At 38.8% G+C, this 13,265-nt stretch overlaps 1 protein-coding gene across 2 annotated transcripts in view; it reads left to right on the top strand.

The window, feature by feature from the left end:
• LOC139938429 (bridge-like lipid transfer protein family member 2) overlaps positions 1-13,265 on the top strand; it is a 73,450-nt gene that overhangs the window by 13,047 nt on the left and 47,138 nt on the right. Inside the window, exons 16-29 of one of the 2 annotated variants that reach the window (XM_071933955.1) lie at positions 398-552; positions 1,095-1,255; positions 2,590-2,836; positions 3,493-3,602; positions 4,110-4,196; positions 4,814-4,925; positions 5,295-5,436; positions 6,536-6,650; positions 7,979-8,070; positions 9,185-9,254; positions 10,274-10,372; positions 10,609-10,668; positions 10,832-10,928; positions 12,841-13,051. In XM_071933955.1, coding sequence (XP_071790056.1) covers positions 398-552; positions 1,095-1,255; positions 2,590-2,836; positions 3,493-3,602; positions 4,110-4,196; positions 4,814-4,925; positions 5,295-5,436; positions 6,536-6,650; positions 7,979-8,070; positions 9,185-9,254; positions 10,274-10,372; positions 10,609-10,668; positions 10,832-10,928; positions 12,841-13,051 — 1,758 coding nt within the window. Of the gene's footprint in view, positions 1-397; positions 553-1,094; positions 1,256-2,589; positions 2,837-3,492; positions 3,603-4,109; positions 4,197-4,813; positions 4,926-5,294; positions 5,437-6,535; positions 6,651-7,978; positions 8,071-9,184; positions 9,255-10,273; positions 10,373-10,608; positions 10,669-10,831; positions 10,938-12,840; positions 13,052-13,265 lie in introns of both variants that reach the window. The other variant, XM_071933954.1, reaches the window with a different exon arrangement.

Raw genomic sequence — 13,265 nt, 5'->3', positions numbered from 1 at the left:
TAAGCTATACTGAAGAAGGGAGTTTCAAAGTTTTGAAGTTGGAGAGAGTTTCTATTAGTCTGGGGTTCATTTGAAGAACAGCGTGTGAACAAGATTTTTCTCCCCAAGTGTGTTTAGAATGAGGATGTTGAGGAGCATGGTGTTAGTAAAACAAAGCTGTCTTGTAGAAACACTAAGCTGTTTTGAACGCTGGATTTATCTAGCAGATGTACCATATTTTGATTGACAGATGAGGAGTATAACTTATTTGTGGTTTATTGCTTGATATAAGTGCAAAGTTTTACCTGTATGGAACATCAAGCAATTCACAAATTTACAAATTTACCACCTATTTCATTGAGAGTGGCATATTTGTGACGATGATGTTCCAAATCCCCATTTTTCTTTTTTCTTACAGACCAAGTAAAAGTTTCTTCCAACAATTCTGCTTACCCTTTGACCTAACCCTTGACCTGACTGATTTGTCAGGTCACATGACTTGGCCAAATGTTCCAGAATGTGCGGTTACCATAGTTACGTTGAAGACAGCTGCAAGATTTACAACAGATACAGGTATTAATATTATAACTTTAAATTGCTTTGGGTTGCAACCCAAAAACTGAAAAGAATATCATTAGAGCTGAGGTGTGGCATCTAATCTCAGTTTTTGCATATTTCCAAGAACCAGACCAGGAGCTTTGAAAATTAACAGCACCATAATTGAAAAAAGACGATGGTTGGTGTTTTGGCTTTGTGCTTTACAAGTGCAAATAGGATGTCTATAGCAACACCATTAGAAAAACGCTAGAGCTGTAGCCAAACCGTTCAATTCGGATTAAGCCTTTTTGTTACCTGTCAAATCACACAATAACATTTAATAATGATAATAACAACAATAAACTATGCTTATATGCAAAGTGCTTTATTTCCATGACTGGATCCCAAGTTGCTGCATAAATTAAACCGGCACCAAACAAGAGGAGAAAATAATCGAAGAGCATAAAAATATATTAACCACAAACATGGACTAGCCAATATTTAAAACTACATGTACACACCACGAATCACATGATTGTGTTTGTTGATCAAAAGTAATATCTGTGTTTTTCAAATAGGCTCATCCACCCAAAAACCATTGAGATATATCAGGGCAAGCCTTCAAGGTGATCAGATCTTTTGTCAAGTTGGAGACGTCGTACGGAGGTCTAATGGTGTCACCAACCCCTCCAGACACACATGGGGGACACCCTTAGCCATCGACAGCATCAGGATGAAGGTAAATATCTTCCAATTGTTTTTTTAGTATCGCCACAAAAACTCTGAAACTATAGATCCTTTTCACCAGTGGGTGTGTTTACATTGAATTACTTGGGTCAGTCAACTTAATGGATGGGCAATTAATCTGCCTGGGGGAGTCGGCAACCCTACTGGTTCGTGCATGATCTAATAAACCCACTGTGGGAAAGGAATTCCATGGAGATAACATGTGTTAGTTGTGAGACAAAAGGGATGTGTTATTCTAGCCTCTATCTTTAATGGAGATTTCCCATAATGTATTATGAGTACGAGTACAAATGGATAAGCAGCCCTTCTGGTTTGTGCATGATCCACTTATAAGGAATTACGTAGAGATAAAAGGTGTTAGTTGTCAGATGTAAAGGATGTTTTAATCTAGCCTCTTTCTTTAACAGAGCTTTACAGTAACGTACGTGTACATGTATAACGAGTAAGAGTACTGGAAAAACAAACTTATGTATGAGTTTAAGTTCAAGTTTGAGGACGACTTGAAATACGAGTACGACTTTAGGTAGTACAACTCTGCATTAACTATATGCTGAAATCTTCTTTCTCATAAAAGGAACTACATAGAGGTACATGGAACGGGTGTTAGTTGTCAGATGTAAAGGATGCTTTTATTATAGCCTCTTTCTTTAATGGAGCTTTCTCGTGAAGTGTTACGAGTATGAGCATACGGAAAAAATCAACTCGTGTGTGAGTTTGAGTTGAAGTTTAAGATGGAGTTCAAGTTTTGGTATGAGTTTAAATATTACAACTCTGCATCAACCACATGTTGAAATATTGTTCTCATTAAAAGGAATAGCATGGAGGTAACAGGTGTTAGTTTCGAACGAAAAGGATGTTTTATCCTATAGCCTTTTTCTTAAATGGAGCTTTCTGTTTGTATGACAACAGAAAAAAACATCTCATGTACAACTTTTGAGTTTGAGTTTGAGGATCATGGCCCAATTTCACGGCTCTGCTTACCGTACGCACAGAATCGGCGCTTACGAAAGCAGGGAATTCTGTGCTTACGATAAGCGTGTCTCACAGGCTAGCAACAAATTTTGGCTTCTGCATGTGCATACTTTGTGTTACTAGGCAATCTATGCTTACAAGGCTAGCGCAGAAATTCGGCGCTTGCATGTAAGCGGGGAGTCGTGATCGTAAGCGCAGAATTCGGCGGTAAGCAGAGCCATGAAATGGGGCCCAGTTCAAGTATGAGTAGCTCTATTTCTAGCTTCCATTATGAGTACGAGTTTGAGTAAGAGTTTGAGTACTTCAACGCCGCATCAACTACATGCTGAAATCTTTTTCTCATTTCATAACCAGGTAAATCTGACACCATTCACCATGGACATGAAGGCCCAGGTGAATTCTCTTCAAGTTGAATCCTGTCTGGATCTCCACTCGGTCATTGAGCACATCCTCAGTGTGACCTCACAACAGGATGTTCAAAGTCAAAGGTCGGAGAGGAAGAGGGTAACCGTCCAAGCTGGCAAGCCTAGGGCGAAGAGGGCGTACAAAGTTGATGTGGTGCTGACTGACTTCAATGCATTCGTCTGTAGCAATTTGAAAGGTGAGTGAATGTAATTGCAGGTTGAGATCTGTCTAAATGCATGCTTTTGTTCCGAATCTGGCCGCAATAATTTGTGTCATTAGACTTAATGGATGAGCAGTTAGTCTCTCAGGGGCAGGCAGCAGCCCTACTGGTTTTTGCATGATCCAAGTACATGTAAGTCCACTGTTTGGAAAAGGAATTACATGGAGATAACAGGTGTGAGTTGTCAGAGGAAAGGATGTTTCATTTTAGCATCTTTCTTTAATGGAGCTTTCCCTCAATGATTGAGTGAAATAAACTTCACCTGGTTGTAACCGGCTAACTAGTCATTTCTTTCTTACTGGTACTACACAATGCTACATTTTGTAAGCTTCCAATCTTACTAAATGACATCGAGTAATGGATGCTTGAAGCATGATGATCAGAAATGGAATAATTATTGTGGATTCTAAGGGGTCTTGTAAAAACTAGTAGATAGCAATCTAAACACTCTGCGGTTTGTAAACAAATGATCCCTGGTGAAGGCAAGTCACTGCGAGCTCATCCTATAGCCGTCCGATAAAGTAATGACTACAAGGGAATTGAACATGGGACAGAAACCTGGTCCTGGACGGGTGCCCGTCCGTTGGCTGTCCAGGATGAGTTTTGACAAGGTCCCTAACTATCTTTTGCAGAGCGTATTATGCTGCGAGTGGATAGCGTCAATGTTGACACGGATACTGAGGCTGACTCTACAGTGGCCATCAAAGGAACCAAACTGCTCGGAGTAACAAAAGACAGCAAGGTACACACTATGAGATCTTATAACAACTACATGTACATGTATATTCAACAAGAAACAGTACCTAGCTATGTATATTTGGTAGCAACTCAGTTCAATAACAGTTCCACAGTGCAGGTATTACATCAATTTAAATATTTATATCTGAAAAGTTGCATCCACTTAAGGTGATCCCCTAGCCGCCGCTTCCTGGGTTGTATCGTAATTTTGGCGTACACATCCCTGCTTATGTGACTGTTAAAGGTTGTATGGCTTCTGACTAGCACCCCGGAACAAAGATATGAACAAATTAAGCAGACTGCCACCATAAGAGCTAGATACATGTACATGTAGCTCAATTGTTAGAGCACCGGCACATTAATTCAGAGGTCGTTGGTTGGAGTCCCACTCTAATAAATTTGTCTTTTTTCAAACTCCAAATCAATTCAAAGTTCATAATATTGTATGGCTTTATTTACATCTCATGTTAAAAGAGAAGACTTGGAAATTTTTGTGTTTTTTTTCACCCAGGTCTTTGACTGTGTTGGGTACAAACTTCTACCAGAAGCCATCATTGATGTTACACTTATCAATCTGAAATATACTTCATCTGCCAAGGTGAGCTCAGGTTATTATGCAGTATCATCTAATGGGGTATTTGGGACTATTTGGGGTAGCCGTGTTTCAGCCCCAGGAGTAGGTGGCATCGTAACCCTAGTGACAGTTGATTTGGATCGACAGCCCAAATCAGTTAGTCTAGGCCTCAAATTAAAGTGGTCGTCTGGCATTGTGATGTAAGGCGATACCTTAAAAGAACACTTTGCCTTGGATCGGACGAGTTAGTCTATAAAAAGCATTTGTAACCATTTTTTATAAAATGCATATGGTTGGAAAGATGTTTTCAAAATAGAATACATGTGTGGATCATTGTATTCTACTTTTACATCTTTCTACCCATATAAAAAACGGTTACAAAAGCTTTTCAAAGACCAACTCCAAGGCAATGTGTTCCTTTAAACAAAAATTTACAAAAATTAAAACAAGTGAATAGATTGAGCCTATGTAAGCTGAAGTCAAGCCTGTAGTTTTGAGAAACCTTTTTGAATATTGGATGTTGAGAGGTAAATTTAAATTGTGTGAAAATTAACAGAAGTGTCCCGTTCAAAGTTCAGTTACAGTGGAAACTAAAAATCCTGAGCAAGTTTATTGACATTTGGAAAATGTTTTCTTGACAGGTGCTAAGTGCTGTGATTGAGGACATGTGCTGCGCTCGCTGGAATACCACTTGTCACATGACCATGTATCATCATGTCAAAGAGGTTGTCATGTTTGCTCAGAAGGTCAAAGGTCAGTTTTGTTTATATATTAAAAATGGTACAACACCAGGTTTAAAATTTAACAATTGACTTATGATTGTAAAGAAACAAATGGTATAGTATGTAAAGGGTGAAGTATACTGTGTACAAGTATCAATGTTCGATCGAGGCAAAGTCTGCCTCGATTGACGTCACAAAAGGGGTAGGCGGAGTCACCCCCACACAATAAATAAACAAATCTTTAAACACAATTACTCAAAAAATGATTTTATTGTTCAGAAACATAATTATACTGTAATGTTTGAAGGAAAAACAGTTCTATTTCTAGGTGACTTTAAGAGAGAAAAACATGACAGATACATCATGGTGGTAATTATTTACATTTGTGATCATGTTTCAGGGCTTCTTCCTAAGAAGGACAGAGTGATTTTAAGTCCGGATGCTCCTGTGATGACATCATCAATGGACTCCGACCTGGTGCTCAAAATATGCCTGAATGTCAAATTGGTGCAATTCTTCTATCATGTCAACCCCAAACAAATGTATGTCTAAATTCATTGCTATTGTATCAAATTGTTAATTGTAAAAATGGACAACTGCACAAATTTTCTAGTTTTGGAACATTTTATTTCCAATTTGATCATGTGAAATAAGCCTTGTAACTGCATCATTAAGGTGCCCAAATTTGAGCACTGTAAATACATCTTTTGACGCTCTTTTAAGGTTCCTTAAATTCCATGATCATTCTTACATCATATAGTGTCTCAGCTTACTTTATAAGGGTCCACTCACAGGCCTGATTTCAGATATAACAATAATGTTAGGTAATAAATAACAAGGGAAACTGACTAAAATAATAACATTTTTATAGAATAACACCATGTCAGTTTCCCTGGTGGTGTATTACTTGATGTTTACAACAGGTGGTCCATCTGTAGTATCTTATACCTGGGTGTGATCCCTGGTAAATGGCATGATGGCAGGTACATGCTGAATGGCTTCTTACTGGCATCCCCAACAAAGTTTTTAACAATCAGAATCTGTGTTTTTGGCAAAACAGCTTATCTCTGTAATTGAGTAAAGGGCCAGTCACACTGCAGCGATAATGAAGACAATAACGATCAGGGCCCAATTTCATAGAACTGCTATGCACAAAAATTTGCTTATCATGAAATTTTTGCCTTGATAAAAACAGGACTACCAACCAAATTTCCACATGATTTCCAGGATAAAGCAAACAACAGCTGAACACTAGTAACACGCAATATGCAACAAATGGAAATTTGGTTGGTAATCCTGTTTTTATCAAGGAAGAAATTTCATGCTAAGCAAATTTTTGTGCTAAGCAGCTCTATGAAATTGGGCCCAGGATGCAAAGAGAATGCATTCTATTGGTTGAATTGCTCCGCACAGAATACAAGCATGCTTATTTAACCAATCGAGGGCATGCCTTGTTTATGTGAGCGTTACCATTTTCCGTTACCGCTGCTGTGTGACTGGCCCTTCAGGCCGTTTTGCCAATGAAGGTCCAAGCTGCTTTTGTTCATGAAATGGACACAAAACAAATGCGTACCCATGAATGTGGCTGTTCACAAAAGTAAAAGTTAACTTTGTTAACATTTGTATGTTTTATTTGCACAGGAATGTGATATCTGTGAAGGAGGTTTATGCTGTGAAGCAGGGGTCAGGGTTACTCAAAGTAACATCTCCAGAGGTCGTCATTGGATTCGATGGACATCCGATATTCATTATCAAGGTCAGGAAGCAATTTCATCAAGAAATTTTGCTAAGCAAAAAAATTTGACTGAATAAGATTTGTTTGTAGGATTTGAAACTTTGCATGGTGGAAATAAGATATGGAAAGGTTTGCAGTAACACCATGTAATGACTATCTCTAATGAGTTGGGGCAATTCGAAACGTCGAGTTGAAACCAACAGTTCTTTTCAGAACCACCCCAACTCATTAGATATAGTCATTACATGGTGCTACCGCAACCTTTCCTTGTAAGATGCGTTGGTCTTAATACTAATATTTAGAAGGGCTTTGTAATTTTGGATGAGCAACTGACACGGCATTTTTATGTCTTCAAGGGAAGGTATACATTTGGTAATCACTCTTAAAGGCAGTGGACACTATTGGTAATTGTCAAAGACTAGCCTTCACAGTTGGTGTACATGTATCTCATCATATGCATCAAATAACAAACCTGTGAAAATTTGATCTCAATCGGTCATCGAACTTGCGAGATAATAATGAAAGAAAAAAACACCCTTGTCACACAAAGTTGTGTGCGTTTAGATGGTTGATTTCGAGACCTCAAGTTCTAAATCTGAGGTCTCGAAATCAAATTCATGGAAAATTACTTCTTTCTCTAAAACTATGGCACTTCAGAGGGAGCTGTTTCTCACAATGTTTTATACCATCAACCTCTCCCCATTACCCATCACCAAGAAAGGTTTTATGCTAATAATTATTTTGAGTAATTACCAATAGTGTCCACTGCCTTTAAAATTAAAGGCATTATACCTTTTGGTTGGAAGCCTACAGCAGCTTTTGATGTTATAAAGCATTTTTAAGAAACATTTCACTTTGAAGTAATGTACGTATGTAAAAAGATATCACTTTTATGCTCTAAATTAGAATGTGCTCATATTGTGAGTCCCTTCTCATATTGAGAATTGACCCCTTGCAAGCGCGTCACACGCGGCAACTGATGCCACGCACACCATGTTGGTGGGCAGTTAGGTTTACGTGTATCAATGCGTCGCCTAAAATGCCAACTTCACTGCATAATGCACGGCATAGAGTTGTATATGATAACGCACAGTGAAAGTGCCACCAGTATGGCGAATTCAAGATATTTCTGATGTTGACGTCAGGTGAAATGGGTCAATACTAGGTTATTTTACATGCATTAAACAACACAAGGGACCAATGGCTCTATGTCCCCAGTGCAGAAACAAAAAAATCCAAAAGCATTCTTGGATTTGAACCAACAACCCTTCCGTTCTAGAGCAGGTACCTTACCACTAGACCTCCCGAGCATGCCCTGTAACAAGGAGTTTTTTGTTGATGTATTTCAGTCGGTGTGTATTGAGAAACTGGTAGACAATGGGCAGCTGCTTGAAGACAGAAGGAGCTTTGATACGCTGACTTCAACCACTAACAGAGCATGGTAAGACTCATCATAAAGTTTATAATTTCAGAACGAGGAATAAGTGGCAGAGTTCATTCTGGGATTATGATGGTGTAACAAATACTAATAACAATATTAAGTTCTTATATATATAGTGGTGTTTGAAGCTTTGCATGGTGTGGACAAATTAATATAAAAACTAACTAATGATAGTAAACTTGTGATAACAACCATGTTTAAACCTTTTTTTTTTGTGGGAGTGTTAGCTCTGAAAAAAGACAGTTTGGTCTCAATGTTCCGAACAGTATACTCTGCTCGTCTTCAGGAGCAGAGTTTACTGTTCAAAGCATTGAGACCAAATCGACAATAGACCGATCTACTTAGCTCCGCCCCATTGCATATTGACCAATCACAACGCAACGAAGGTCCGACAAATAAGGTCCGACATGCGTACGCGTATCTTGGCGCGCGCGGCACAGTTGTGCAGAAAGGCATTAGAGAGCCCCACGTGTTCTTGCTCACACTTCTCCAAATGTATATACATGATTGTGCCCGTAAGTTTGCTAATTTTGTAGTTACCATTAGTGAGAGCAAGTATAGGTGGTTATTAAAATCAAACCATATGATAAAGGCATGCAATAATGATGTACAATAGAGTGCAGTACACTATCCACTATCAATCACTGGCGTCTTGGGCCAAGAATATTGCATGGAGTGCTACATACATATTTGGGTGGTATGGTTGGCTTGTGCGTAAAGCGCTTGCCTCTCACCAAGGTGACCCCGGTTCGATTCCGGGCCAGGGCCATACATTGAGTTGTGCGTTGGTTCTCTGCTGTGCCATGAGGGTTTTCCAGACCATCCGCTTTTCCTCCCTTGGGAAATTTCAAACATTTTCGGTCTTGTCTGTGCTGCGTGGTCAAAAATGGTTGATGTGGCTGGCAGCCAGAGGTGCCCTTGCATGCTTGCTTCTCGAACACGTTGTAGTGGCATCCTTCCAATTTTGCTCTTAGCCATGTTAGCTGCATGTAAGGATGATAAGCCCCCCAAATTATGATTATTATTATCATTATATATGTCATAGAGATATACATTATAGTTTTCATAAACGCATCAAACAGCAGTAGAGTAATCCTGTGTTTTGTTCTCTTAGGGGTCTCTATGGCAGGTCAGTCAACGTGGAGTTTCCGTACAACTATGATTTTGCTTCCAATTATGATGAGGTAAGATGAACAATAATTTTCATCAATCTTTCGCAATTCCCGCATTTTTTTTCAAAAACGTTTTCCCTTCAATAACTTCAACTGTTGTGTAATTGGGATATTCATTACACTTTAGGACAAGTCCTTTATGTAAACAGTTACCATTTGTACAGATAACTGGGAATAAAAGGGTAGCGAGTTCTTTAACGGCCGTTTAAAACAGGCAGGGTTGTTGCCGTTGTTCGGCTCGGGCCTTTATTGCGCGGCAATGACCCTGCAAGGTTTTAAACGGTCGTTTAAGAACGAGTCACTACTCTTTTATTCCCATTCATAAATGCCTTTTTGATTAAAAGGCGTGACAAAGTAAGAAAGTAAGAGCTCTGTACGTCCGTGTATTATAATGACTGAGACGCCTATTTCCGACAGTTTCCGGATTCGTTCGTGCGCGTTTAGTCTTGGTGCAAGACGTTCTCGTTTTCCTCTCACACACAGTGTGGCCAACTCACCAACAGTGCCCACATCGCCAGTAACAAGAAAAGTCTTGCACTAAGACTTTTTGGTTATAAACAGAGTGCAGCAGGTCATTATTAATAGGCCTGGGCGAATTATTCGAATATCCGGTTAATGGCGAATAGGTTTTCCTATCCGTAACCGCGAATGCCTTTTTTTTTCTTAACTGGATATCCGCATAGCGCGCGAATAGCTATTTATAAACCGGATAGTTCTGTAACTACAACCGAGTAACCGGATATTCTTTAATATCCGAATATCCGCGGACGTCGGGCGACAACTGATATGAATGATTTGTCTGAATCCTTATGAAACTTCTATTAAGACAGCATAAAACAGCATAAATTAAGTATTAAACTATGCTCACCTCAGTGAAAAATTAAAACAATGAAATTTCACTATTCGCCCAGCACTAATTATTAACCGTTTAAAGAATGCCAATTGATGCGCTCTCCACCAATAGGAATAGCGAAACTGTCTGAGGTATTTATGAATTATGATTAATCCTAATTATTATGATTAAACCACAGATAATCAATTTGATTAAATGGCTGAAGCAGTTACACATGCCTAAGAAGGATCGATCCATTGATGAGCCTTTATATGCAGACATACTACTCAGAATTCAGGTGAGACATTTAACTATGATATTATTATTTATAGTTTAAAGTTTGCATCGGGATAAAAATATTAATTTGTGTGTAAGCACAATACTCGGTAATATATATGCTATTACTATTATTTTATCTTTCTTGAACAATGTCGTCAGGCTGAATGTCATAAAGCCTGTTAGCACTGAACTTTATTTTCATTTTACTGTTGATTGTTGACTTTATGTTTTTACCGATATATTTTCCATTGATAGACTTTGGTCGTCAAGCTACATGACGATCCATTTGAAGTCAAATTAGGAGACAACTATCAGGTAAGCAGAGCCATGAAATTGGGCCGAGGCCAGCATTCAAACCTACATTCTGTTAATTACAGAAGTTTGGTCCACTATCCTACATGTAGACCGCTTGGCCATGACACCCCCTCCAGAGCTTGAGTCTAAATATTGATTGAGAAATATTTTTCCTCTTTCATAGTTGATGAAGGATGAGAGACTTGAGAGTGAGCGACGGAGAGAGATTCTGGACAACAAAGTAGCGGAGTTACGTCAGACCCATGGAGAGTTGCTGTCAGGTAGACAAAGTGTGTGTTAGCATGGTGATGGGCACTTGGTTTTCTTTATATTTCTAGCACCCTGTAATAATAAGCATGTATTATAAACAAGCTCGCGGTTTCTCATTTGAAAACCCCCAACATTACGGGAAAGCTCCATTAAAGAATTTCATACATGTAGTTTGGCCACAAAAGCTTGAAAAGTAACCATTCTTGAGTGGGTGTGTTTGCATTGAATTGCTTGGGTCATTAAATCTAGTGCATGTGCAGTTATCTGCCAGGGGCAGTCAGAAGCCATGAACCAATTGAAGCCACCGTTAGAAAGGAATAACATGGAGATAACAGGTGTGAGTTGCTAGACAAAAAGGATGTTTTTAAGCCTCTTTATTTAACGGAGCTTTCCCGTAATGAAATAATTGAGTTTTCACATTGGAATTACTCTCTTTCTTCTCAATTACCAATCTGTACATTGTCTTGATGCTGTGTTCTGAAGTTTTCTTTACTTTTCAATCGTCTATATCTGAATTTCTTAAGTCTTGTAACATTCATCTTTGATGTGGAGTTAAAATCGTACACAATTACTTATTTGTTTGTGTGTCATTCACAAACATCTGTGTGATGTGAAAAAACATTTTTGTGTTAACTTTTCATGCACCACTTGTTTTAGTCAGCACGTGACTTTTTGCCGTCAGCACGTGACATTTTGCGTGTCAAAGGCCTATCTCCCGTGTTCATTTTCCGCGCGTCGCCTTTTGAACGTGAAATTTTCACCGCGTCCATGGCGAACAAAAAACTTTTACTACACAGGCAATGGCGCGGTATGCGCGTCCGATCTAATTTTTTAATTCTATATCTATGGTATGATCACTCAAAAGCCCAAGCTGTTGGACTCTGATGATGTTGGCTTGTGTGATCCCGTATAAAGCATTAGTAGTTTACTAATGCGGTCTTCAGTCCAACAGAATTAAAGAAAGCATGTTGTTTGATTTTTGATGGGCTAGGGTGGTTTGTGCATAATCATTCATTTCCCTAGGTCTTAGAGCAGTGAATAGTTTCTAGTGCATTATAGTTTTGTTCTGGTAAAGTGTGAATGCGATCATCAACTCCAGTGCCTTTTATAACATGCCAAATCAAATCTCACTGCCACTTTGCATTGTTCATTTCAACCTAAAATATTATCCAGTTTTGTTTGCATTAAAGGCAATGAACACATTTTGTTATTGTCAAAGACCAATATGCTCACTTGGTGTATCCCAAAATATGCATAAAAAAACAAATCTGTGAAAGTTTGGATTCAATTGGTCATTGAAGTTTCCAAAGAATAATGACAGGAAAAACTCCCTTATTTGAAGGCAGTGGACACTATTGGTAATTACTCAAAATAATAATTAGCATAGAACCTTTCTTTGTGACAAATAATAGGGAGAGGTTGATGGTATAAAACATTGTGAGAAACGGCACCCTCTGAAGTGCCATAGTTTCTGAGAAAGAAGTAATTTTCCACGAATTTGATTTCGAGACCTCAGATTTAGAACTTGAGGTCTCGAAATCAACCATCTAAACGCACACACCTTCGTGCGACAAGGGTGTTTTTTTCTTTCATTCATATCTCGCAAGTTCGATGACCGATTGGGCTCAAATGTTCACAGGTTTGTTATTTTATGCATATGTTGAGACACACCAACTGTAAAGGCTAGACTTTGACAATAACCAATAGTGTCCACTGCCTTTGAGTAACAAAATATCTCTTTCTCAAAAACTACATTACTTCAGAGGGAGCTGTTTCTCACAATGTATCATACTACCAACAGCTCTCCATTTCCTGCACCAAGTTTTTATGCTAACAATTGTTTTGAGTAATTACCAATAGTGTTCAGTGCCTTTAACTACCATTATATTACTCACTCTTAAATTGAATCTTTCCACTTCAAAGCCAAGCGTGTAGAAGAGCTCTACATTGCTTTAGAGAGGAAGAACATGGACATCTACATCAAGCGTTCCCAGCGACTGTATTCCAACTCACCCTGCCCACAGCCCCTAATGACCCTGACAGTCACTGGGGCTGAGATCAGTGCATTGGCAGACCCCTCTATGAATGGAACTAAGAACATTGTTAAACTTATGAGAGACATTGACACAGCAAGGTTAGTTTGTTGGCACTACGTTTTGGTTCATTATCTACTAAAGTTGTTATTTAACCCTTTCGTGCACCATTTAGTTTTGGGGTTGAACAAAGAACTGACTAGAGTATGATTCGAACCAACGACCTCCGGATTAACGTGCCGGCGCTCTATCAACTGAGCTATCTACATATATCTACCTATATTGGCGGTCTCCCTATTTTGTCAATATCTTTGC

Source organism: Asterias amurensis, chromosome 6, assembly GCF_032118995.1.
Source record: "Asterias amurensis chromosome 6, ASM3211899v1".
NCBI classification, from domain to species: domain Eukaryota; kingdom Metazoa; phylum Echinodermata; class Asteroidea; order Forcipulatida; family Asteriidae; genus Asterias; species Asterias amurensis.
This window is presented reverse-complemented; position numbering and strand designations above follow the sequence as displayed.